General features: G+C 34.0%; 4 protein-coding genes across 6 annotated transcripts; 2 read left to right on the forward strand and 2 right to left on the reverse strand.

Moving 5' to 3' along the window:
* Positions 1 to 129: 129 nt before the first annotated feature.
* LOC123004316 (protein yippee-like 2) lies at positions 130 to 20,354 on the reverse strand. Of its 3 annotated transcripts, XM_044397512.1 has the most exons (6): positions 20,190 to 20,354; positions 6,304 to 6,344; positions 4,145 to 4,328; positions 3,006 to 3,049; positions 1,483 to 1,591; positions 130 to 1,420 (listed from the first exon to the last, which is right to left on the reverse strand). In XM_044397512.1, the coding sequence occupies exons 1-6, from the start codon at positions 20,199 to 20,201 to the stop codon at positions 1,331 to 1,333; spliced, it is 480 nt and encodes a 159-aa protein (XP_044253447.1). In that variant the 5' UTR covers positions 20,202 to 20,354; the 3' UTR covers positions 130 to 1,330. The 3 variants fall into 3 exon arrangements, with proteins under 3 accessions (XP_044253447.1, XP_044253448.1, XP_044253449.1); XM_044397513.1 differs by lacking the exon at positions 6,304 to 6,344 and having other exon boundaries at positions 20,190 to 20,347; XM_044397514.1 differs by lacking the exons at positions 6,304 to 6,344; positions 20,190 to 20,354 and adding an exon at positions 19,952 to 20,082.
* On the forward strand, positions 8,609 to 9,723 carry LOC123004312 (cathepsin B-like). Its single transcript, XM_044397508.1, has 3 exons — positions 8,609 to 8,965; positions 9,015 to 9,215; positions 9,261 to 9,723. Exons 1-3 carry the CDS (start codon positions 8,642 to 8,644, stop codon positions 9,699 to 9,701), a joined length of 966 nt encoding a protein of 321 aa, XP_044253443.1. The 5' UTR covers positions 8,609 to 8,641; the 3' UTR covers positions 9,702 to 9,723.
* LOC123004315 (cathepsin B-like) lies at positions 10,014 to 11,040 on the forward strand. The gene is made up of 3 exons (XM_044397511.1): positions 10,014 to 10,404; positions 10,453 to 10,681; positions 10,731 to 11,040. The coding sequence occupies exons 1-3, from the start codon at positions 10,225 to 10,227 to the stop codon at positions 10,937 to 10,939; spliced, it is 618 nt and encodes a 205-aa protein (XP_044253446.1). The 5' UTR covers positions 10,014 to 10,224; the 3' UTR covers positions 10,940 to 11,040.
* Positions 20,355 to 22,261: 1,907 nt separating the features above from the next.
* Positions 22,262 to 24,235, reverse strand: LOC123003678 (zinc finger protein OZF-like). The gene is made up of 3 exons (XM_044396604.1): positions 23,646 to 24,235; positions 23,447 to 23,599; positions 22,262 to 23,399 (listed from the first exon to the last, which is right to left on the reverse strand). The coding sequence occupies exons 1-3, from the start codon at positions 24,069 to 24,071 to the stop codon at positions 22,788 to 22,790; spliced, it is 1,191 nt and encodes a 396-aa protein (XP_044252539.1). The 5' UTR covers positions 24,072 to 24,235; the 3' UTR covers positions 22,262 to 22,787.
* Positions 24,236 to 26,582: the final 2,347 nt, after the last annotated feature.

A 26,582-nucleotide genomic window follows, 5' to 3' on the forward strand; every position in this document is an offset into this window, starting at 1 on the left:
AAATTGAAAACTTATATTTTTGATAAAACCACATTTTTATAGTACTATATCATTCATCAATTAATTTTCGGAATATCGAACTGAAAACTGTGACGTCAGTATCTCGAGGAAATGGGGTAAAAACGGTGAGAATGGTTATTTACGTTTATTTATGTAAATAATTTCGCATGAGTCACAAAAAATCAAGTTTCATAACCCAGTTGTATAATAAATTAAGTCCATTTTAAAATGGAGGCTTATTAACTTAAAAAAATGTATAACTAATCTAAAAACAATACAAAAGATTATGTTACCATAAATATATGACATAAATGACACCGCTAATGCTACTGGCAGTATGAATGAAACGTGAGATTGCCGCGTGATCTTACAACTATTAGGTTTTCGATTATAAAGTAACTAGAGTCACACTAACTTAAGAGAATGATGAAGAATTGCTTAAAAATAAACAATGGGGGATTCTAAGGGGTCAAAAGAGCAATTCTTCAACACGAGAAAAATATATCACAAAGAAACTATCACAAAATTTCAACTTTCAAAGACTGACCTTGAAAGATCAGTCTTTGAAAGTTTTTTAAGTTGTCCGTTTTTTTTTTTGCATACAAAGATAAGTATTACGATTATAAATACAAAAATATGTGTTACATTGCATTACAAACTAATTTATTTATTGTTGTGGTTATAGATTTATCGTATGAGCAGTTTAGCCAGAATTGTAGGTGTCGTTGAGATCAACATGTGAGCATCGTCTTGAAAAATAGGAACATTTTCAAGTGTGAATTTAGTCGCCTACAATTTTGTTGCCTGCTCATTAATGAAATACAAGTAAACAAAACGAACATCTTAACTCTAGTTACGGTTAGAAAACCATGTGATACACGAAATATATAAATAAATTACTTCTAAATATGCACTGAAATCTGTCTTTCGCAAATACGAGACCGCCGTCGAAAGTCCTAAATAGTGATATCAGTGCACAGCATTCGTTACCACAGATTCATTACCACAGACACAGTTCATCTACCACAGAATGCTTTCAAAAGAGCTGAATTGTCGTGAAGATTTGAAGGTTTTAGGTATAGTCGCAGTGCCCGTCCTCATTCACCCGAAAATTGACATATAAACTCCCTGGTCCGACGTCACCAACTTCCAAAAAATCAAAAATCATTTGGCTTTTTAAAGGCTCGAAATCAAAAGACACGATGGCAAAATAGAAAAATCGTCCCGAACGAATGTCGAGAGTTAAGTCCAGTCGAGAAAACAGAAATTATTTCGTGACAGTCCTTTATTTTTTTTCTGCATTTTCGTCGCGAAACGAGATTCAATAACGTCAGTCCCATCCGTTTTCTTTGATCATATGTGCTAGTTCGATGATGAATTTGCCCTCTTTGTATTTCTGGCTGGACTCGAAAGCGTGCTCCTTAACAAAAAAATATTCAATTATGGCTCTGACACAACACGAGGTCTATCGATCCGACTTACATATTTCCAGCCCAAAGTCGTCTTGCAACATTCACAGTAAATGTCGGCGACGGCATGAAGACCTGTTAACAGTACTCTTTCCTCGGCGGGGCCGCAGCCCACGTTCACTCTAAAAAGAAATCAAAATAAAGCATGCAACCCGTGAGTGCAAGCTGAACAAACACCAAACCAACAAAAACATGCTACGATAAGTGAATTATCATACAATAAATATTGAATTTTATTTATAGAAGGACGCTGAAGATAAATAAAACGCATTGAAATTGCTAAAGTTGAGCCGTTTTTCGTCGTATTCTTGTTAAATTTTAATTATTCTCTTTCGTCGTCATAAATTTTCCAGTGAGCAAATGAAATTTCGTCGATCTATTCCATAATGAATTTCAGTTACGTCCAAAGTGGCATCGTCGAATTTCTCGAGGGTACAATAAATGTTTTATATTTAGAAACGCGACTGTCATTCATTGTATCCCAACTAAGTTTTACGTGAAATTTTCACACCGAAAAATAAATTAGCTAGTAATAAAGCGATCAGTAAATAATTCAATTTTTTGCACAGTAAAAAAATAAAAATGATCAGTATAATATAATATTTTGCACAGTAAAAATGATAAAAGCTAAGTAAAGCACGCACAGTATTTTACTGAAATTTGTTCAGTAAAAAAATCCTTGCACAGTAAAAATAATAAACGCTCAGTAACTTTAATCAAAATTAGTAAAACAACATAAAATTTAAAGAATTTCCAGTCTTGGTTACATAACGCTCCTGCGCAAGAATAATGTTATTCATTATTGGTACTTATTTTTATATTACTAATATTTATTGTTATTGGAGGTAGCAAGGGCCCCTGTGCAAGAATGATTTTAGCAAAGGCTGGAAACTGTGCACAAATGGTAATCAGTATAATCAGCTCTTTGCACTGCTGTGCTCCTGATACCATTTTGTTTTTGAACGCTTTGCGATATTCCGATTTTACTCGGAAACATTTTGTTTGTAAATGTGTGAATATTAAATAAAATAATAATTAGTTTTGATAGACATTCATTCATTGTCTTTACTGTGCATTTATTTTGTTCCCAAATAAATTTATCGATCATAAAAAGGTTCGTGATTGTGAATTTAAACGCTAAATCCATAATGTAAATTACTGAATAAAACTCATTGCTCAAAACCTTGAAAAATTTTATTTCGTCAAAAAGAAAACAGGAAATTACGCCCTGTGCTTACATATTTACATTGTGTTTATGTAAGGGTAGTTTGTTTGATCATGCATAAAACGTGTGCAGTAAAACGATAATAACGAATCGATAGTTACACGATTGTGCCAACATTAATCAAAATAAAATACAAGAAAATCCTGTTTTCATTACTGAAAATACAATTTTTCTCTCAAGCCCGAATTAAATACTATCTATAGCAGCGCTAGAATTCGATTTCGTTTCAATTCCACTATGAGGAACAAAATTAATTACCGCTCTAGAGTTTTAAGCACAAAATTTAGGTATTGTCAAATATGAATACTTACACTGAATTGAACAAATAAGCCCGGCCTTGGCTGCCTTGGAATGACTGCAAAAGAAAACCCATATTATTTAACGTTGTAAATACGTTGTTTTTCCCGGACTATGTAAAAGCAAAATCGGGGTTAATTCCGAATTAAGAGTGCGTTCAACGAGATAATTCGATTAGAAACCGAGCGAAAAAAATAGGGTAAAAATAATGCAACAGTGATGGTTAATTTAAGCAACGAAATGATCGAAATCGAAAACTTAAAACTTTTCACTGCTACCACTCTATCAAGACCCAACCCGGATTTATCCTTTGTATACAAACTCGATTTTCTTCGTAACAAGGGGGTTTATAAACGACCCTTCTTGTTTGCTTGTTTAAACTTTTAATCAATCTTTAAATAAGAAAGATAGTGGGGTTATGTAAGGAAAATACTTAAACAGTCGTATCGTAACAGAACAATTGACCTCATTAAATAATTATGTAAAGCGTTAATGAATATTTTTGACGGTTTCTTTCAGTGCAATAAATAAGAAAACCAACATTTCGAAAAGTTTCACACATAATCTTATCCGTGTAATAGCTAAGAATTTTATCTGATTTACAATGTAATTTGCATTTTTACTCAAGGAAATGCTGACTTAAAATATCGCAAACATAGCTGGCAGCAACGCAATTTGAGAAGCGAAAATACTCTTGTTGACCGTAATTCATACATAGCAGTAATAAGAACACGAAGCAAAATATTTCAATTTGGAAAACGTAGAAAATTCAATAACACGAATTGAATCAATCTAGTAACACTGAAAATATTCTTGGCAATGTCGTGGTAAACATTTTGGATTTTTGTTTACACTCTCGGACACGAAAAACAAAATTTCGAGTCGTAGAATATGAATTTTTCTCTCAACTTGACCTGTTTTGTTCCCATTCATGAGTTTCTCCGAAACAACAAAAATATTTTGCACTGTTCTGCGTATACACCTGGCCGACAGCCAGGGCAAAACAATTTGCTTCGACGACAAACGAAAGAAAGAAAATCAATCTCCGAAAAGTTTTGGTTCAATGTACGAGTCCTTGGAATCGGGCGTTCTTTGTTTGCAAACCCATAATTAGTGCCAACATCAAATCGAGAAAAAAATTAATGTGTGTAACCTTTGAGATGAGCTCGTCGTGATTGGCGAGATGGGCCCGACAGTGGATGCACGAGTAGGTGCGGTGGCATTGTGGCAGGTAGGCCTGGAACGTCTTCACCATGGTGCTGTTGCTGCTGCTTGTGGCGGCGGTGGTGCTGCTGCTGTTGCTGGCTGCGACGGCAGGCCATGCGGAGCTGTCACACCTGCAAAATCAACCAAATTCTGACTTTCTCCCACATTTTAAAAAGAAAAATAGAAAAAGTTAAAGAGAAATTTTCATGAAATTAAAATAACCACATACGTAAATCCTAAAACTTTTCAGAAAACGTGAAAAAAGACAAATTTTGTTCAAGGATTGTTTCTCCTTTCGAAAGCTCAAAAAATTCTCTTAAAAATCATAAGCTGTTTACATCGTAAAAATTTTCACAAAACATTAAATCTGTATCTTCCTAAGAACCCAGAAAACACAAAAATTAAGTCGCTTCAATAAAGTATAATGAATTTTAATTTCGAATTTTTATTTTTCACTTTAAGAAGGATCAATTTTCAAAAATTTTTAACTAAAAAACTCAAAAGAATAATATAATGGTTCCAAATTTGAAAAAAATCGCAAAAATAAACAGAAAATACAAAAACCTGAATGTTACTAATAAAGAAAGTGTGTTCACCTAAATATTAATTTCTGACCCTTAAAAAAACTCGACATCCTGGCATTTGTTCCAAAATGGCACAAAAGGATTAAATCACACAAACCTTAATTTTAACAAGACATCCTACAAAATTTTCAGAAAACTTGACTACAGTATGTTTTTAAAAACCCAAAAACATAAACGTGACCAAAGAACGGTAACAAAAGTCCGAGAAGATCCTCACAATACCAATACATAATTACGTAGAATTCTTTGAAACTCCCATCTCAACAAATTCCAAAAAAATTTGCAAAAATCCCACAGAATTTCCATTAGAATCTGCAAGAAAAATTATTATTGCCACATCGGTTTGAAAGGTAAGTTCAGAAAGTTTAAAATTCCTCATGAAACTTGGAAAAATTCTAAGATTTTCCAACGAATTTCCCTGTTTTTTCTTAATAACACTAATACCCTCTTCGGTACAAGTCACCCATGTTCACCTACCATCGATCCACCTCTCAATCCATTTGATTTCCGTGCGTTACTTAATGACATTTAAAAGGGCACACGTCTTTTGAATAATTCAATCTTTCCGCTAATCCATCGACAGACGTGTCTAGACGTGGCTTAACTAGGAAAAAAACTTTTCAACCAACCTCGCGATCAATTAAACTCATTTAATTAATTCGAGGGCGTCTCTCCCAATCCCCGATGTAAAATGCAATGATAATTAAATGATTTTTTTTTTCAGGACGATGCTCCCTGTAATGACCGCGACTTCTTCTATTACAGTCACGTTCCAAGGTGAGGAGACAAAGAAACTTTGATGTTATCTGTGACCGGAAACGGGATGCTTGGGACCCGGATTTTGGCGGGCGAGACTGTGTTAATGCACTCGCAAGTCTTGCAGCTGCACATTTATGCCAAATGTCAACAAGTCACCCGTTATTTAACCTTGTTGTGGGTCGAGTCTTAATAGGGTTTAATGAAGTAATTTTTTCCATGTTTTTTGAATTTGATTCGGGGAAAAATGTCTGATTTTTCCCTGCTGACCCGGAATCCGAACAGCTCATTTTTATCGCCATTTTTATGAATGTATTTGTCCACCCTCGACGTCATAAATCCTTTATTACATTCATTCTTCTAAGTCTGGCTCTAGGTGATCGGAATTTATAGACGTTGGAGAAAAAAAAAAAGAAAAAATTTCCTTCTAGACATTTCAAACACGAATCAAATGAAAATTTATTATTAATTCGAATCGTTGAACGTTCTTTTGAATAACAATCAACTCGATTACCACAAAAGAATATAGATTGTGAAATAACAAAATTATCAAAAAATAAATAAAAGAAATAGAAAAACTGTTTATTCATCTCTCGAGACTCTAAATTTTAGAATTTAAAACCCACATCGGCTTAGGAAAATAAACGATTTTATGAACCACACACACACACACACTTTGAAGTTTATTACGTGTCCAAATACATAAAAATAAATGTTTAAACTTGTGAGAAAAAAATAACAGAAAACTTAATTAGATTCTACCTACCCTTTACAAACATTACCGCATGATGCTAGGCCCAAAACAACCTGTAATATCTGAATGTTAGAACGCACAATCAATAAGAAAGAAAATTGGGTGAAAGCAAAAACGAAAAGAAAAAGTGATCGAAAACAACATAAGTTAGGTAAAGCGCATTCAAACAAAGCAATTGAGTGAAAGAAACGTTCCAATAAATTCCGTTGAAAATTTCCAGGACCGTATCTTGGCTATTTTCGTCGAACGAGAATATTTTATTCATGTTCCGAAAACCGTGAACTTCTTACGTTATTTAATAAGGTCGGCAAACTCACACGGAAGAAGAAAAAAATTATAGAGCGGGCTACGAAACGGGTCGTTCACACATTTCGGACCAATAATTTGACGGAAACGGAAGTTCAAGGACGTGCAAGTTAGTGACACCGGGACTTTCGTAAGTCGACGTCACGCGAGGACACCACCACAAGGACGAAAACAAAGACTTTTTCACATTTTTTCCGTTCAAATTTAATGACATGAAACAATAGAAATATCTTTTTTTTACATTTAACAAACAAAACCAACCTTGAGATCCACTTTAATCTCTCCAATGTCGAGTTAAACAACGAAACACAACTTAAACATTTGAAAATCAATAGATAAGACTTTAAATACTCGAGTTTCGACATAACTCGTAACTTTACAATTTACGAGTCCTAATATCACAAGTCCCATCTTTTATCTAAATATGCTATTCAGCCCCAAAGACACGACACAACTTCCTGATCCAAACGTCCAAACTGAATTCACATTTCACGATCTCTCACACAAATTCCTGAAATTTCAGCCTGAAAATTAATACAAAAAAATGGAAAAGAATGTCTCCGGGAGCAACTAGTGTCTGTTTATATAATATCGATCGTTGAGAGTCGAGACTTGATAATTTAATGTTAGACAAGAGTTTGAGCCAGACGCGAAAAACGAAAACGTCGGCTTTTTTATTATGGAAAATCACAAATTTGAAACATCTGTGATACGATCAGCTGATTCAACAAAACAAACAAGGCGTAATTAGCCATTACTATTTTAGTCAAGGTCGCTGACCAACGATTGTCGAGCAACAAGGTCGAAAAATTTCAGTTTGCATACAAATATTTGTTAATTTTGCGAATTTTGACTTAAAACTTTCGTAACTTTAAGTTCAAAGTTTACCAATGAAACAACATATGCTAGAAGAAATAAAATTATCAGTAATTTTATAAATCACTCTCCAAACAGATTATTTTGACGTCCTTTGATAAAATAAGTCCAAACACAACTCATGGCATTGATTCTAATTATAAAAAATGGTGGATGCGCCGGGTTGGCGACCATCAATACGAAGGTTGAGGTCACATGACAATCCATAACTATCGACTTGTAAATTTTATAAATAAGTAATTGAAACTTTTCTGTTGCACACTGCAGAAAATTGTAAAAAAATCAAATTTGTTTAAGTTTGACTGACATGTTATATTAACAATTCACTGGAAATTGCTACGTTTCATTTAAGTTAATTAACAATTTGATACAAGATGCAAGGAAAATGTAAATTTGATGGAAAGGTTCAAGTCAGGTCGAGGTGAATAATTTCACAATTTGAAACATGTGTAATCGCGATATTTAAACATTGATTAGAATTAAAAACCAATTTAAGTAAACAGAATACTCCAAAACCGATAAAAAATTAATCAACCTTAATTTTCTCATGATAAAATCAGGGATCAGAAAACTGGGTTAAATTCGACTCTTTATTATCCCAAAACGTGTCAATCTAAAAACGGTTAAAAGTGTATTTAGTATAGGCAACGAATTAATTTACACTCTGTCGAACACATTTACTTAATTACTAATTTCCCTCGACGGATAATTGATCTCACAGAAATGCGTTGGTAACAAGTTGAGTGACGTTCCACGGTAAATTAACATTAGACGTGTCGAATTAAAAGGAATCAACCAAAAATATACCTTCACATGGTGATAGAACGTCCTTCAACTTAAAATTGCATAATGGAATAAAACGCTTCGCGTGATCGACCACATACATTGATCTCAATTTTCGAATACGTTTATTATTCAAGGAACGTTTGTCTTGAATAAAAAACGAAACCACGAATTGGTGGAGGCGCCGGGCGCCCTCAAAAATTGATGAAAATAATCGCAAAATTTAATTTGGTAAACAACCACTTGAAATGTTTATCTGTTTCTATAAATTGTCCAATTTTCCATAATAAAATCAAAATTTTTTTTGATAAAAACCGACTTGAGATTTTTATCTGGTACCTATAAATAATCCAATTTTATGTAACGTAATCAGTATGATGTCAAAATGAAGCCCTGTTTTGTACTCCTTTTGGGTCTAACTTGCACTTTTGCAAAAAACCCTATACTTTCTGATGAATTTATTAATTCGATCAACGCAAAACAATCAACATGGATCGCTGGACGCAACTTCCCTGAAGACACACCCATAGAATACCTGAAACGTCTAAATGGAGCCCTTATAAGTCCCGAACTTCTCAACAAAACCCAAACACATGTTATCAACGTAATCCCGGAAGCAATTCCAGAAACTTTTGATGGTAGAACACATTGGAGTCAATGTCCGTCTCTTAAGAGTATCCGAGATCAAGGACGTTGCGGTTCTTGTTGGGTAAGTTTGATCAAAAGTTGCAGAATGTTTGACTTTTAGATGTTTGAAGGCTTTTGGGTCTGTTGAAGTGATGACAGATCGGCTTTGCATCGCCAGTAACGGGGCAAAAAAATTTGAATTTTCTGCCGATGACCTTCTGGCCTGTTGTACTACTTGTGGCACAGGCTGCGATGGAGGAGCTCCTTTAAAAGCATTTGAATATTGGGTTGCTAAAGGAATAGTTTCAGGAGGAGACTATAAATCAAATAAAGTATGATTCATATGAGCCAAACACACTTTGCAAAAAATTTTCCAGGGTTGCCAACCATATGAAGGAAGTGCTTACTTAAATTCTGTGACACCAAAATGTTCAACTAAATGTTTGAATACCAACTACCAAACTGCTTATAACAATGATAAGCATTATGGTACTGATTATTTCTACTTGACTAATAAAAATGTTCAAGATATACAAACTGAAATTTTGAACAACGGTCCAGTCGTAACCCATATGGATGTATACCAGGATTTCTATTCTTATAAATCTGGGGTATATCAACATGTATCAGGGGCAAGTATGGGAGGACACGCTGTCAAAATTGTAGGCTGGGGTACTGAAAATGGGGTACCCTATTGGTTAATCGCCAATTCATGGGGGGCGGGATGGGCTGACCTGGACGGTTTTTACAAAATTCTAAGAGGCAAAAATCATTGCAAAATTGAAAATTACATTTATGGAGGCACCCCTCAAGTGTAACCTTTGATAATAAATAAGAATCAACCATTGTTTTCTTTTATTTAACTCAAGGCCCGACCACAAGCCAAAAAAAGTCTTTGGTATATGTATAAATATTGCAAAACCATTTCTAAAAACCATACGTCAAAATGAAGTTACGACTAGTGGTGTTACTGTTTTTCCTCATCCCAAACTGTACCCCCAAAACCCCAATCCTGTCGCAAAAATTCATCGACGCGATCAACCAAAAACACCCATCATGGTTCGCTGGACCCAACTTCTCACCCAACACCCCACATTCCCACTTGAAAAGTCTCAATGGTGCTCGAGACGATCCCGCTCTCTACAACGACATAGAAACCAAAAATCATGAAATTCCTGAAAAAATCCCTGAAAATTTCGATGCCAGGTTAGCCTGGCCTCGATGTGAATCGCTTCGCAGGATCAGAAATCAAGGTTCCTGTGGCTCCTGCTGGGTACTACCATAAAATCCCGTGAAAAAACAACTACCTTTTTTTTTCAGGCATTTGGAGCTGTTGAAACAATGAGTGATAGACTTTGTATCGCTTCAAATGCAACCATGAAATTCGAATTTTCAGCCCAGGACCTTTTAGCGTGTTGTACGGAATGTGGGAATGGGTGTGGGGGTGGGTATTCGAGTCGAGCTTGGAAATATTGGGTTAGTAACGGAATTGTATCAGGAGGAGACTACAATTCGAGTCAGGTGAGTGTTTATCTCAATTTTAAGAAAAAAAGTAAGCAAATTTTTAAGGGTTGTCATCCTTATTCTGTACAAGCTTTCAAGGATAGTACCACACCAAACTGCTCAAATTTTTGTTCAAATCCCGATTACAAAACAAATTACAGTGAGGATAAACGTTACGGAGCTAACAATTACCGAATTTCTCAAAATACCAAACAAATTCAAGTCGAAATTATGACCAGTGGTCCAGTCCAAGCTAGTTATGTCGTATATGATGACTTTTACAGTTATCAAAATGGTACTTCACCACACTTTGATCTATTTTAATCACAATTATTACGTTGTAGGTGTTTACCAACATGTCTTAGGTAACGTTTCCGGTCGCCATTCTGTTAAAATTCTAGGTTGGGGTAGTGAAAACGGTACTGATTATTGGTTGGTTGCAAATTCGTGGAGTCGCAATTGGGGTCGTTTAGGCGGCTTTTTTAAATTTCTCAAAGGTGAAAATCATTGCGACATCGAAAGCAACATTCTTGGAGGTGATCCAAGAATTTGAAAAACTGATTTGGTCAGGATTGATGACTTTGAACCAATATAACAAACAAACAAAAAAACTATTTCAGTCTAGACTTTAAATCAATTAAAACTGTTTTCAAATAACCATTCTTTCTGTGTTGCTCCCATGTGATTACCGTAATGACTCCAAATTTATTCTTTACCTTTCCTAATCTCATTATCAAAGAAAAAAGAACTTGATCGATGGTCAGTGAACTAGCCAATGAAAACCAACAACTTACAACCAGACATGTCGTGTGTTATTTTATTACAATCTGATTTCGATTCTCCACATTAGTTTCAGCGCAGACAATGTACAATTTGAATATGAATCAAGGGAATATCCCAGACAAGTGGCTTACGATCAATTCAATAACAAAAGAATCAATTTATGAACTTATTTACAGCAATTTAACTTGTACCAGTTTCGCTATAAAATTTTTCATTAATGGGAGCTGCCAACATTCATGTAGAATCATTCCTATTAATAAAATCGGGATGCACTTCTTAAAATACATTTTTGCAAGTTTACAGTGTGTTAATTAGGTCGATTTTATTAGCCGCCGATGAGTATTTTGAGCTAGTGCAACAAAAATATTGGTAACACACCGACGATGATGTGTATTTTAAAGTAGAAGTATTCGCGTCAAGGTCAACGATCGGAACTATTGCCAAAACTAAACTTAGATGGATTTGTGTTGAACACAAGTCAACGATCAACAAAATAAAAAATAACTCATTATAGCATCCTTTCGAGTGTTTTAAAACTACGGTTATGCACCCTTGCATGAAAGATGGCGGAGGCGCCGGGAAATCTTTACAAACATAAACATCTGGATGTGAAGCATCCCAGACACTATAAAGATACGGAAATGGGAAAAGGAAAACGTAGTTTATCACAAGGTATGGCATCGTCTGGTTGTCATTTTTTCAACGTTCCACAGGTGTTCTTTCCCTCCAATTACTGTCGTTCAGACGAAATAATCGACAGTTTCACTCTAAAACCCTATTAAAATCCCAATTTTCCGGCCTTCAAAACACGAAAAAGTCCAGTTTAAATTGAGATTCGTGTTTCCGGTGGCGAATTTCAGTGACTTTGTTTAGTTTTTTATACTATTTTACAGTTATTTGAATAAAAAAAGAAAAATTGTCCACAGGTCAATACATTCAATGTAAGGTTAAAGATAATTTCAGACAGAAGTTTCTAAAGTAAGAAACAAATTACTTCATGGCCATGGGAAAAAATTGTCTCCTTGATTTTCCAAATTCGCTAAATCTAAAAACGCCTCTTTTTTAGAGAGGTTGGTAAAAGCATGGCCAGTAAATAAACATCAACCATTAGAAATGACTAATGCAAATACTTTATTTCCTTGAGAAATCAATAATTATAACACAACCTAAAACATCAATTTTGCTTCTTTTACTGTCTACTTTTACTGTAGTAAGTAATTTAGGTTCTAGGTATAAATGTTATCCTTTCCTGTGGTCAAATTTCCCCTATAATTTAATTAAAAAAAAACTCGCAATTATTTTTGTCTGCTTTGTTGTTTCGTGCAATTTCGCCCACTCGTCTTTTTACCAGCCGGAAGGTCTCTCAAGTTGCTGTCTAGACCCACCACCAGGAATCTTGACAAATCCGGACAATACAAGCCGTCGTCAGCTGCTCTTTAGATGAGAACCTTGAACTTGTATCGTCATCCATCAATACGAGGCCCCGCTTCGAGACAATGATCCGTAATTCACTCACAAAATAATAAAAAAAACAGCCTCACATTTAACGCCTCGACTAACTCGAAAGATTCAATTTGAAACGTGCGACTGACCACAGGAGCGAGATGTTTCAAGCAAACCAAATACGACGAAATTCCCTTTTAATTTATTCGAGAAAGTCGGATTTTTCCCGGAAATAATACATACTTGGGAATGGTAGTTTGCTTGTCCTTTTAATCTTGTTCGTTCAAACAATACCGAACTCACTTACATTCGATATCTGATTAAAGTTAATACGAAACTGGGAAACGGGCAAATTGTTCAATGACAAAAATTGAAAACTTCTCAATGGAACAAATAAACCTATAAATGCGCAGTTACGAGAGCGAGAGATAAAAATCAACCCAATTTTGAGACAGACGGAAACACAAGTGCTGATTAGTGATTAAACAACAAGATAAATATTTTTTATCACCTAGACTGTCACAAAACCACATTTCTTTGTTTATAAGGAAACTTACAAGAGATTACAACAAAAAAAAAATCATATCTTATTTATTTCGGAAGTAAATGACTTAACCCTAGGTTAACAATAAAACTATAAATAATATTAGATAAAAAATTCCACTAAGAGCAACGTTTTGTATCGCCTGACAGACAATAATCAATTAAATGTAATAAAATCACCTCGTTTCTGAGTTGTATTCCTGTTTCCTCTGTCAAATTAAAACGGAAAAAAATCAACAACACCGACATTTCGAGTGCATAAAACGACCTTCTCTGCCCCGTAGACAACATTAAAATTGATTTATGTTAATGAGGGTTTTAATGTGTTAAAACCGGCGGCAATGAAAGTGATAATGACTTTTTTGCACGGGAGACTCGACTCAATACAACATACCCTTGCAGAAAAATTCAAAAAGTCGTTACATAACCGTAAAACGTTTACAAACAGAGAAGCATAACGACGTAAACATTATTTTGGCACCATTTCCTTGTTATTTTCGTAACGATTCGAATTATTTTGGATGGGCCATGTGGGTTAGAAAATAGCATCGATTTGTCATCGCTAGTGTTAATTGTACGTGTGATTGACCGGCGATAACGGTACCAGAACTGCGTCTTTTCGGTAAGGTCTGCGACCCGGTAATTTGGCACGTCCGGAAGAATCCGGCGAATAGAACTCCCCTTTTACTTAAATATTTGGCAAGAATTTCCGGGAAAAAACGATTTTGTTAATTTGAACTATTAAATTTCCTCCGGGTGAATTTTAAATGAATTTCGTTCGAGTTTCTAAGAGTTTTACACGACGATCGCTAACGAAACAAATTACAACTTCAACAAAAAGCCTTAAAATAATAGACGACACGAAAACGTTGACTACAATTATTTAATGACATTTTAATTCCGATTACATCACGTAATTAGTTTATACACAGAACAGGGAAATTTACCGAAACTACGGATTCTTTGAGGACGTTGCCTCAAAATAACGGATTTTTGGACGGCTAAAGGTGAATGTTTTGTTTGACAAAACTCACTTTTTGTGTTCCATTTAAATTTAAATTTTATTGAATTTAGTTGCAAATGTGCAAAAAAAACTTCATAAAAATGTAAATACTGTGTTTTAATCATTGTAAATTTTCACTGACGCACTACTACCCGATCGATCACCATATACAGAAAAATAATTTTTTTGTATACGCTCCCGAAAACAGCTGTTTTAGGAACTCATTTGAGTCCCTAAAATGAGTCTTTTCCGAACTCAAAACGGTTATTTTAGGTACTCAGTCCCCAAAAACAGTTTTTGCGGACTAAAAAATTAAATTGGTTACTATGGTAACGAAATTTTTTTAATTAGTAAGAGGTGTGAATTCGTGTTTTGGGAGCTTTAACAAAAAAATCTTGTATGTACCACGTACGCAAAAGGTTTTAGGTTTTACTCCTCTCATCCTAAAACCCTATTTTGCATACTTGATACATAAATAGCTATTAGAAAGTTAAAAAATAAAAAAAATATGTTTAACTGTCGGTTGTCAGGCAATGTGTTTTCATCTGATTTCTGGTAAAACAACACAAGAAATTTTAACATGTTATGTCCCAGTTACTTTGTCATTGTATCGTGTTATTTACGAAGAGAAAAGGCAAAAAAATATTTTTTTCTAGGACATTTTTCTAATTATTTTACGCGTCCACTAACTTGTTGAAATTTATCTCTAATGGCACGATTTAAATAGTAAACTGTCCTAATAACATTAAAATAATCTAATAAGTCTCAAAAATGTCAATTTAATGATAGAACCAATAACATAACCCTTTAGTTTCAAGACCATTTGATTTCGCTCATTGTGAACTGTGGTTATTATTGACCAAAAATAAACCCAGTCCTGTCCTAAATTCGTAAACAATGAGCCTCACATTTCATTCACCAATATTATTTATCGATTTCGATAAGTTTCAATGCCAAGGTCATCGAGTCCTAGTAACATCAAATTCTAAATACTCACTAGAAAAACACCAGAAATTTCTACTTTTTGCTGGGAATTTTTTTTAATTTTAACCGTAGATTATTATTTTATACTACTGCATCGTGTTCAGTTCGTTAATTTACGTCTAGAAGACCATATTTTAAGCGTCTTTGCGACTTAATTAACGTTGGTCGATCACTTTTAAGATTTACTAATTCAAAAACTCAAGAAATTCGTCATTTTTCAAACACGACACAATAACGTTTTCTGAGTCTTTTGAACTCCTAAAAGTGCAAAAAACGTTGATCTGATTTAAAAAATTTCTATTTTTCGAGTAAAGAGGTATCTACAGGTCGCGTATTTGAAAACTCAACTCTAGCCGAAATTGAAAAAACAAAAAAAAAAAGAAAAAATTTAATAAAAATGGCTTTTTTGTACATATTTCACTCAAAGATTCGGTTTAATTAATCGAATTTATCCAATAAATTTCAACTCGAAAACTATATGAGTCCTAGGTCCTGGGTTAATCATACATATTGTAGGTAGATATCAGATTTTAAGATTAAAAAAAAAAGATTTTTGTTACAACTGCCCTATTCCTCTATTCCTATACATTTATTATTCAAGATCTCAAAAACTATTAATTAGGCAACGGCATCGACCGCAAAATTTATTCTCGCAACCTACGTGAAACTTTTTTTATTTTCTGTTAATTGTGCAACCAAAACCGAGATATTTCTCCAGCCAAGGGAAATATCAAATTCCGGGAACCTGATGCAAGTTGCAACAACATGAATGACATCTGCATAACAGATATTGTCGTCCAGAATTACAATTTGTAAAATTTATGAAGTTTGTTGCTTGGACTTTTCAGGAAAAGCGAGGGAATGGGAATAGTGTGTGAAGAAGAAAATATCAACATTTATCGCATTTTTTGTCGTAAAAGTCGCCAGATAATGAAAATAAAAGTACATAAGTTAAAACACAAAGAGATGTGTGCTGAAATATCCGGATTATGGCCCGAAACTGAAGTGGTGTACTTTTTTTATGTATTATAGCATGCAAAACCATCATTCATAACTTAATAATGTCCTGAAAAAAGAAATATCTTAGAATGTTTAATGATTACGAGTTTTTCAAATGTAATTAACGGGCCAACAGCTACATTGCGATAAAATCAAGTCTATAAATTTCACGTAATGCGATTTAGTTCTATTAATAAATGGAGACTTTACGATTCATTCTTTGTTTCCATCAGACTTTCGAATGGGTTTGCGTAATGTGTGAAATAGGTGCAAAAATGTAAACATAATAGATGCTTAGCTGGGTTCTTTGTTAGTAACGGCGGCGGTATAATGCCGAAGAAGCATAAAAAGAGTGATCTAATGTTCTAGAAAATATAATTTATTACGACAAAGAGAGCCTTTTACGTTTTAACTAACATTTATGAAACTTGAAATCCTAGTGAAAGTCATGAAAAAACAAGTACGACGTATGAGCTTGACGCAATTTTAATATTTTTAATTTTTATTGCTTCATTTGTTAACTTTACAGACAATAAACCTGTTTATCTCATTTATCACCATTTTTATCAAGACAATGTAAATTCTAAGCATCGGTCGATCCCTACGAAGAAATGATTAAACTATCAAGAAAATGACACGAGTCACCCCTTAATCCGCCAATTAAAACATCAATACCGTCAAGGCTTTTCCCGAAAAGCGGAAAACTCCCGGAAAAATTAACTTCGCCTCTAACGAGCAGTACGAAAATACTGCGCCATTTACCGAAATCCTCATCTAAATAATAAATATAGACACGAGGCTCGTTATCACCTTATCAGGTCATCGTCTTTATATTTTTATGCGAATTGTTTTTCTATTTTCGTCCTTGTGAGTTCGATATTTTACTAATCGATGGTTTATTGGCCTTCTTTTCGATCGACAGATTCGAATTTATTAATAAAACGTTTTTTATTATTCATTACAAAAATTTGGTATGCATAGTGTGATCTTTTCAAGTTTTCTAATTTAGGTGATCGAGATTGAATAACTTTGAGAAGAGATTTACAATTTTAGATGACACGTAGAATTAACTGGGAAAAGCGGAGAGTTTCCTTGAATAAAGAACGACACTTTCGTCGAGTTTCTTGATATACAAGTGTTTAGAGCTTCCTAATTAACGCGAAATCTTCACGTGAGTTTGAAATTTATTCGGAACAACTCCTCCGTGAGCATTTTTCCTCCGATAAAATTTATCACAAAAGTACGTCTTTAATTCCACGTCTGAACTAAATCAAACAAAAATAATAACAAGTGTCAGTATTGACGTTTGGGAGATAACCGGAAGTCAATACACTTCGTGATTGGTTCGTAATAGAAAAACAAAACTTCCCCTCTTGATCGAATCAAATTTTATTTCATGATGTTGTTTACATTTGAGGTTTTAATAAAAGAAAGAAATATAAATTGCGTCCTGTGCTTTTCAAACGTTACAGAAACAAACAAAAAGGAAAATTCAAGATTTTATATCCCGAAAATATACTTAAAATCAACAATTCTACAAAAATCCACATAAAACAAACATAACTAAAAATAAGGAGATTCAAAAATAAAACTAGACCAGCGTCCGGCCACTAAAACAAACTACACAAAACGGCATTTTTTCTAAATACGACAATTGTTGCCATCTAATTTCACCTTGTTTAATTATTAATTGTAAGGTATTTTCATCAACCACCCACCGCTTATGACTCAGTTGGAACTTGTAACAAATATAAATAACATTTACAAAACGATCACATTTACTCTAGCGTTATGAGACGAAACATCACTTTGTCAAACTACATTGTTAGATGTAACCTGAACATTGTTGCATTATTTTCGAATAAAAGGACGCGAAATAACACAACAAAGGCGAATATTTCACCGTTTCGATCAAAAACATGCCGGTTTGGAGCGTTCATTTCACAACAATGCCGAAAATTAATTTAACTTCAAAAATTTTGCATTCCTAAAAACTAAAATAAAATCACAATTAGGTTCATTGTCAGAGTTGTTCTTTTTTCTGAAAAGAGTCATACAAACTTAAAATTGCTTTACAAATGGAAAAAAAATAATTTTGTAATTATCGATTTTGCAACCGCGTTAATTTTAAAGTGTTTTTTCTTTAAATCATTTAAATGGAAATTACCAAGTTAAAATTTTGGTGAAAAAATTGGTTGCAGCTTATCTCCATAGACACAAATTTTGCTTCTTTTTTGTTTTACAAATTTTGTTCAAAAATTATCGTTATGTTTTCATGTTGTCGAAATTTTGACTTTTATTAATCTTGTGTGCTTGTTTGCTCTTTGTAAACCTTTATAATCGAATAAATTCTCCTTCAGCTTTAGTTTAAAAATTGTTACTTTTTCAACTCGTTCTTCAAAAATGATGCATCCAGACCTACTAATTTAATTGCGTTCTTTCTCTTTTGATGTTTATTTTGTATTCTCATCAATTTCTTACTAAAAATTAGAGAATGTTTAGCAAACCTGCATCTATTTGAACACTTTCCGTCTTCAAATTTCCAAAAATTGTTTGTGGTACCCGATTTTTCCCCGTTTTTGTGTTTTCATTTCTAAATCAAAAACCGGAACTGCCAACTTCTGTTATTAAAATTAAAATTATCATGAATAAATTTATTAGGGGTGCCAACGTTAAGATTGTTTGGCATTTCCATTTAAAAAAAAAAAACAGACTTTACATTCATTTACGGTTTTACATCCTTCTTTAGAGTGAATATATTTACAAAACTAAATTTAAAAAAATATATAAATATAATGTGTAATCAGTAACTTAATGCAAATGCGTTTTATTTTTTTTACACTTCGTTACAATTAAAGTGTCAATAAACACGACGTCAGCAATTATCAAGACAAAAAATTACCAATAACAACACACAAAACGACGTATATTTCGCTAATTCGGAACAAAACATTTTCAATTTTTAATCACTACAAATGCAAATCGATTTACATCGTTCTCAACAAACAGCATAAAAATAGAAAGCTCTGCTGTCCCTTGGAAACAAAAAACAGTGAATGGGAATCGACTTGATACAAAATAAAATTGTTGCAATTCAATCGAAAAACAATTATTTATTCACAAGGGCCATAAAAAAACGCTCCCGGACTTAATCACACCATATTCATGTTATAAAAACAATAGTTGTAGACAAGTGAAAGACGTTTTACCTTGAAAATAACCGTTTGCTTTTTATTTCAGTAGTATCATAATAATTACCTGTGTAACTCACGCATACAAAATAAATCTAAAAATACCATAAATATGTATATGGCAACGTTCAAGGAGCCCTGAACTCGACCCCTACAATTTTACCGGAAAAAACTAAGTTTTATTCAAAAAAAAAAAATGAATCGTGTCATCTCGACTGTTGAACTGAGTTTTCCGTTTTCCGAACAGAAAGCCAAGTTCGGTGGTCCATGTTCGAGTTGAGGTCAACAATCTACCTCAAATCTCCTCTCCCATAAAAGCAGACCCGACCTGAACACCTCGGCAGCACGATTTCGACTCAAATGCGCAGATCTCTACCAAAACATGCCGTTAATCATAGACGTGCGTTTCCGGTCGTGTGGCCTAAACCGCACCGAGTTGGAGCAAGACAGCACGAGGACGTATCGCGCAGCTGGTGCGTGAAACAAACAGCTGACTGCCATAACAAAGACTTGGCAAAGCTAGCTCTGATCAATCAATGGGGGGCCACAATTACTTTGTTTAAAATGTGCAAAATAAACAATTTTCGGGGTTTGAAAACGGGGTTTGGGGGTGTCGTACCTGGAGGCGAGACTGGCGGAGTTGGGCGAAATTGGGGCTTTTGGTGGGAAAATCGCACGTAAAATCGCATAAATCGTTCAAAATAAATATACAAAGCTCGGTTGGGGTCACTTGGAGGCGTCGGGGGGCGCTCACGGCCAAAATAAATAAACTGCATGGGGTAAAATGGCAGCCTCTGTGCTGCACACAAACAAAGAAAATCATCGAAAGCGATCGGAAAATTAAGATTTTGACTTACTTTTGAAATCATGCGTGTGTGAAATGAAAGGAATGACACGTTGACACTTGAAAATAGACGAATCACTTCCAGTTTTTCTCAATAATTCACTAAATACGACGCTTATGTTTTCGAACTGCTAGCTGTCAGTGCGATGCAGTGACAGGCGCACACTAGATCACTCGTTTCGAGCACCGCCGTTTAATAACAAGGGGGCGCTAGGATCGATAGTGCGCAATATAAACAATCCAAACAAACGGGATTTTATTTTTACACTGCGTGTTTATTGTTATTAAACACTAATTTATACAATGACAGATTATTAATGTTGTTTTAATCTCGATATCTAGTCGGCTTTCGGCTGATCAAAACACCGCAACAGGACCGGAGCCGCATTTTTAGGCCCTGCTTGCTTTACAGTTTCCTGTTTAGGTTCGACTTTATTGCAGCATTTAAAAAATTATTTGAATGTTAAAAAGTAAATAGAACAGTGTGACATTGAGAAGTAATACCTATTTCGTATATAAACATTATAAAAACGGAAAATTATTGTAAACAAAACTTACACACTGAACTCAAAAGGCTAAATTTATTATTTACAGCTCTAACAGCTATTTTTTACGAAAGGATCTACATAACTGGTGAGTCAGGTTTTATCCACACAAATAAGATAGAATCGTAAAATTCTTCCTCTAAATTCAAGTTGCAGCTTTTTATTTTAATATAGAGAAAATTTTCAGGTCACGAACATGAAAAAAATGTTTAAAAAATTTTATCTGTCAAAAAATTTTGACAATTATTTTTTGCCATTTTTTAATGTCTAAATCATCGCCGTCTCCATAGAAATAATCCTTTTCTCGCCTGGGCATTTTTTGAGTTCAAGTGATTCCCGTTGGCGCTTTAATCTGGGGAAATTTTTTTGACAAATCCAGTTTTTTAGCTTAAAGGGTTCAATCTCATAATATCAATTCTCCCTGGCGTATCTAGTTTTGTTGTATCCTTCCTTCCCAGCATTTATTAATTGCGTTATTTTTCGTTAATAATTAGAAATTATTCAGTTTTTCCTTAGTAACCCCCGTAACTAAGAAAAAATCGGAATCACTGCTCCAATGCATTTTTTACGAAATGCCCAGGCGGGATATTGATACATTTGATTAAGGAGGCGGTGGTCTAAATAATGATACTGATGATTTTGTTTATATTTTTTTTATAATGATTTAGTAAAGGTACAAAAATTTTGCCAATAAAAGCCACAAATAATATTAAAAAGAATTACAATTTAGAATACAGCTTTCTTGTTTCCTCTTCTAATAGCTTGTAGCAAAAAAACTTGGAAAATTATTTTTCCAACAGGAATAAATAGAGTCAAAGTGCAAAATTTGAACTTTCATAACTTCAAAATTTTTGTAGATAGAATTTCTTTAACATTTTTTCCACGTTCCTGGTATCTTACTTTACATGGCATTTTTCTCTGGAGCGCAAGTTCTGGCGCACCCTGTTTTTAAGAAATTGTAGTAAAGTTTGGATTTTGATTTTTTTTTGTTTTATTAGCGATTTTCTCAATAGCTATTTGTCACAGGAAAATATTTTTTTTTTAAATATTTTTTCTTAAACTCAACTTGACTACCTAAAGAAATATTTTGACGTGATTTCTACCATTCTACCACGTAACAAAAAATGTTATTAGATTTCTGAATTTAAGAAAATGTTTTTTTAATATTTGTTTTCATTCAAAGATTTTCATAAAAAATTAAGAATATTGTTTCCTTGAGTTTGTTTTAAAGAGTAGGTAGGTAATATCTAATCCAAATAAAATTTTTACTTTGTTTAAAAACTCAATTTAGGAGAAACATTACTTTTAGTCCAACTAGAGATCCCAAAATGAATAAAGTATGAAAATCGCTGACCTCTCACGCTCCTTGACCCAACTTCCCTTAAATTCGCTAATAAACTTGAATTCAACTCATGTTTTCAGATAAATTTCCAAGTTTCGATTCAATTGAAACGTTGTTACGAAAGTTGTTATTCTAATGTAACAGTTTACAAATATTGATCTTACAAAACAAATTTCCTGAAACAACAAATCTTACACCATCGCGTAATTTTTACGCCCCCTTCTAATCTCATAGTCCTGCAACCAGTAATACATTTCTCTTTCCGCAAGGAATAATTTTTTGCAGACATTTCACTAAACTCAATTATATAATAACGGTTTACGCAAATAAATAAAACCGGTGTTTGGCCAAAAACAAGCTGGTAATTAAATTCAAGGTAAAAATGTTAAATTTATGTAAATCAACTACGACTTGTACTTTGTATGCTTTTTCACCGCAATTACCTGACCTGAATGTTAACACTGCGAGTTAATTAGACGCAATTTTAATGCTTCCTTAATGTTGTTAAACATTGTTTTTCCTAGTTAGAACAAGTCCGGTCCTGAAAATACTCTTAATTCTGTTTATTGTTTATTTCGTAGATAAGACAAACAGTTTGTTGTTTAAATTAGGTATCGCTCTTACTAAAGTCTAGTTTACATAAATAATAATTAATAACTACACAGGCGATTAATAAATTAAAGTATAAAAACACAGCAACATGTTAGGTGAGACAATCACAGAATTACAGTTTTTCAGTTTTTGACATATGTTGGCGCTGATGTAACAATAAGTGATTCTTTTGGAAAAAACCTTTGTTACAAACGTTACAAATATGCGACCTTAAGGCACAGCTACCATCTGGGTGTTTTTTGCTATGTTGCTGTAACCCATGTTTGGCACTGTAGCCTTTGTTACAATGCTGACAAACATAACTTTTTGAATTATTCGAGTTTTGTACTGAAAAACTTTTCAAGACACATAAATCGCCTCCAGAGTGAAGCTTCACATGCAACGCCAAGGCTTCAGAAGTGTTAAATAAGCAACCACAATCGTTACACATTTGTTTGCCTTGTGATTGAGAATGGTTTGATTTAAAATGTGTTAATAAATTACATTTTGATTGAAACGTTTCACCACAATGCGAACAAGAAAATGGAAAACCGTTACTATGACACTTCATATGCGCTATAAGAGTACGTTTTTGGAAAAATTCTTTATTGCAAATGACACAACTGTGGGGCTGCTTGCCGTGGAGTCTCCCGTGGTTGACCAGCTCGAATTTTCGGGTGAAAGTGGCCCCACAGTCGCTGCAAACAAACGAATTGAGCGATCCGTGAAAACGCGAATGCATGACCTGCAAAACACTGTTAAAAAAAACTCAGCTCAATGGGGGGCACCTACCAAGTGGTCTTTTTGGGCAAAAGACTCGCCACAATCCTCACAAATGTAGGGCCTCTCCCCTGCGTGGAACTTACTATGAGTTGTCAAATGCCTTTTCACAGGGAAAGCCTGCCCACATTCCGTGCAAATGTAGGGTTTTTCGCGACTGTGCACCTAAAACCAGGGTTTAAGACTCCAAAACCCGACCCCCTTTACTCACCTTCGTATGCGTTATCAAATGGTGCTTCAAAGTGAAACTTTTCTTGCACTCTACGCACTGAAACGGCCTCTCACTCGAATGCAACAACAAATGAGTATTAAGACAATGTTTATGAGTAAAACTCTTCCCGCAATGGCTACAAACATGGGGGCGAAGCCCCGTATGAGTCCTCGCATGTGTAGTCAAGTGGTGTTTCAAAAGAAACGATTTACCGCACTCGTCACACGAATAGGGCCGCGCTTTCACTTTCACCTCAGAGGGGGCCTCATCAGACTTTTCAGGAAAAAACTCCTGTTTAAAGAAAAACATCGACTGGCGAAGGAACTTACTTTTAGGGCTATCAGGCAGGATAGGGTAACTCGGGAGAGGATTTTCAGGGGGTTCTACTGCCGACCAACAAGCAAAACTGGTCAAGTTAGCACACATCTAACCTAAAAGTAGGGGCTCACACACCCCGGAAAGACACAAAATAGCAATTTTTGAGGACACTACGAGTAATACTATGTTTAAATTTTGCGAAACAACAGTAAAAATAACAATAATTTGAAACTGTTGACAGGTGTCAAACTCTCATTTTTTATTTTGTTTAAGAGCGCCATCTACGTATTATGCAATACACAAAAAACAACGGTTGTATTGTTGGTTGCGTAGCCAATTGATATTTAAATACTTCTAATTTTTTTAATTGAGTAATTATTGTTAGACTAGTTTTAATCAAAATTTTATTACTACTAGTTGTACTAGAATGCTTGGGGTAAATATAAGAGTGGGTGGTGATTATTTGGTGGCTTTGGGGTTGTTTGTTTCGACCACCTGTTGCTTCAACCCCTAATCCTCCAGTGGCTTCTGCTCTCCTGTTGAAAATCCTGGGGTGATGTCTTTGAGGGATGGAACTAAAGGGATGCGCCCCGTTTCGCCCCGCCTTTGCTCAAGGGGTAGCTTTACGTCTTGCGCTATTCTAAACAAAAATGTTTGAAGGTTGTCGGAGGTTTTTCCTTTAATCTCGTGATTGTTTATTCAATTGGTATAAATAATCATAATTGTATGGATGTGGATGTGAAAGCATCAACACGCGACTAATTTTAACATTTCTATCTAGTGGGGTCCCGATTTATTTTTGCCCAAGTGTGCGAAAATTCCAGTTATGATAAAATAATAAACGAGTTAAGCGTTTGTTAAATAATTCGAATTTCGAAAATGAACAGTTTTGAATCGGTTCCAAATGTTTCCTCCCACGTGGAGTGAATAAATGTTTGTGTGACTATAACAAACGGGCCGTTTATCAAGATTTGGGAGATCTCAGTGACAATTCTTTCAATTTTCCAAACGTAAAAAGCTGAACTTGTTGGGCCTGCCTCTTGTAATTAGACTTTTAAGATGCTCGACGTTCTCCTTTTTATTTCGTATGTTTTTTCTATGTCATCAACGTTTACACCACTATATATTTTAATTCACAAAGGACCGCGATAGGCTCAACTCTGACAGGTGATCCGCCCCTTGGATTCTATTGTTGGAGGTCTCTTCAGTTACCTGGGAACTGTGTAATTGTTACCACTAAGTATTCACATCGGGTTCTCAACACACTCGAAATGGAGTTATTTACATACCAGGAAAAGGGACTCTGGTTTACATCGAGACGCTCGTGATGGTTACAAATTACTTTTCAATTTTACCGAGTTTTATTCGAAACGGATAAAAATAACCGATTGCAAATTCTAATTGCATTCTTTCGGCGTGCCGGTTTTCTGAATCATTCTGGGATTGGTCAGATTTATCACAAGATTTGAAGATATTATAACAAGGAACAGTTAAATTCCGGGACGATGTATATTCATTACGTTATAATTAGTTTAACGACGATAAAGTAAGACGTAAAGTTTATAACATCATTAAAATGCACTAACAATCAGGTAGTGTTTTTTTTTTTAATTCTGCTACAACTGCAGTTAGGTTTAATTTTCTCAAATAGGTAACGTTATTAAAAAAATCTTGTGTGATGATAATACATAATTAGTTTATTCACAATCTTACTGATTGTAACCTTTTATAGATCGGGAAACGGGAAATATGTCATTGCATCCCTTGGTCGGGAAGTAATTTATGTAAAAGTATCAAGGTTCTGATGTCTTTGTTGTAATGTACATTACATTTATATTTTAGTTGTTTGTAATATGAAAGATACATTATTGTAATATATCTTTTATGCTCTAATAAATTATTTTGAGTTGAAGTAAACATCTTTCTTTTCATTTATTTTACTCAAGCAACCTAGATTGTTTTAATGCCTCGTAAAAGTTTACACACCGTATATTATTTTCAAAAAAATTACAAAAATTACGGAAAAGACAAATTATATTATCCTTGATTTTTTGCTCTGTTTATTTGTGTTCTATATGAGATTAGTATTTATGGACATTGTGTTAGTGATAAGTATTTATTATTCTTTTTCATGATTGAGTAGCTTTTTCAACTAGACGCTTACACTTACAAAGGAAACGGGAACAATCAATTAACCCAAATTTACATTTTTGATTTTTTAAAAATGAGTTTCTGCTAAGCAAACATTTACTCAAAAAAGTTGTTAATTAATAAAAAATTCACAAGTTTTTTACAAAAATTTGCATTTACTAACGTAAACTGCAATTTCAGAAATTATATTAACGTTTAAAACAATCTGTTTGTTTAAAATACTTCCTGAATGTCTTGGAATTCATTAAATTTTAATTAAACGTTAAAATTATCAAACAAAACTACTTTTAATACAGCATACCGTAGTTACTGGCCATATAATTATATTGTAAAATATTTACATTTGTAATAATCAAGCAGAAATAACAAAATAAACATTGGAATATTTCCATCAATACCTTCAATTCGTGAATTTATAAAGATTGGTGACAATATAATTTGTAAAAATAAATAAAAATTTAGTTCATT

This window comes from Tribolium madens, unplaced genomic scaffold (assembly GCF_015345945.1).
Source record: "Tribolium madens isolate multiple individuals breed KSU strain unplaced genomic scaffold, Tmad_KSU_1.1 Scaffold_1;HRSCAF=32;Tcas5.2_LG8, whole genome shotgun sequence".
NCBI classification, from domain to species: Eukaryota; Metazoa; Arthropoda; class Insecta; order Coleoptera; family Tenebrionidae; genus Tribolium; species Tribolium madens.

Coding starts and splice junctions, on each gene's coding strand:
- LOC123003678 (XM_044396604.1), bottom strand. CDS start 24,071: ATGTGTGCTAACTTGACCAGTTTTGCTTGTTGGTCGGCAGTAGAACCC. Junction 23,600..23,645: donor ATTTGATAACGCATACGAAG/GTGAGTAAAGGG, acceptor CCCTGGTTTTAG/GTGCACAGTCGCGAAAAACC. Junction 23,400..23,446: donor TTGCCCAAAAAGACCACTTG/GTAGGTGCCCCC, acceptor AGTGTTTTGCAG/GTCATGCATTCGCGTTTTCA.
- LOC123004315 (XM_044397511.1), top strand. CDS start 10,225: ATGAGTGATAGACTTTGTATCGCTTCAAATGCAACCATGAAATTCGAA. Junction 10,405..10,452: donor GAGACTACAATTCGAGTCAG/GTGAGTGTTTAT, acceptor CAAATTTTTAAG/GGTTGTCATCCTTATTCTGT. Junction 10,682..10,730: donor CTTTTACAGTTATCAAAATG/GTACTTCACCAC, acceptor ATTACGTTGTAG/GTGTTTACCAACATGTCTTA.
- LOC123004312 (XM_044397508.1), top strand. CDS start 8,642: ATGAAGCCCTGTTTTGTACTCCTTTTGGGTCTAACTTGCACTTTTGCA. Junction 8,966..9,014: donor GACGTTGCGGTTCTTGTTGG/GTAAGTTTGATC, acceptor AGATGTTTGAAG/GCTTTTGGGTCTGTTGAAGT. Junction 9,216..9,260: donor GAGACTATAAATCAAATAAA/GTATGATTCATA, acceptor AAAATTTTCCAG/GGTTGCCAACCATATGAAGG.
- LOC123004316 (XM_044397512.1), bottom strand. Junction 4,329..6,303: donor TGCGGTAATGTTTGTAAAGG/GTAGGTAGAATC, acceptor TTGATTTTGCAG/GTGTGACAGCTCCGCATGGC. Junction 3,050..4,144: donor ACGACGAGCTCATCTCAAAG/GTTACACACATT, acceptor TTTCTTTTGCAG/TCATTCCAAGGCAGCCAAGG.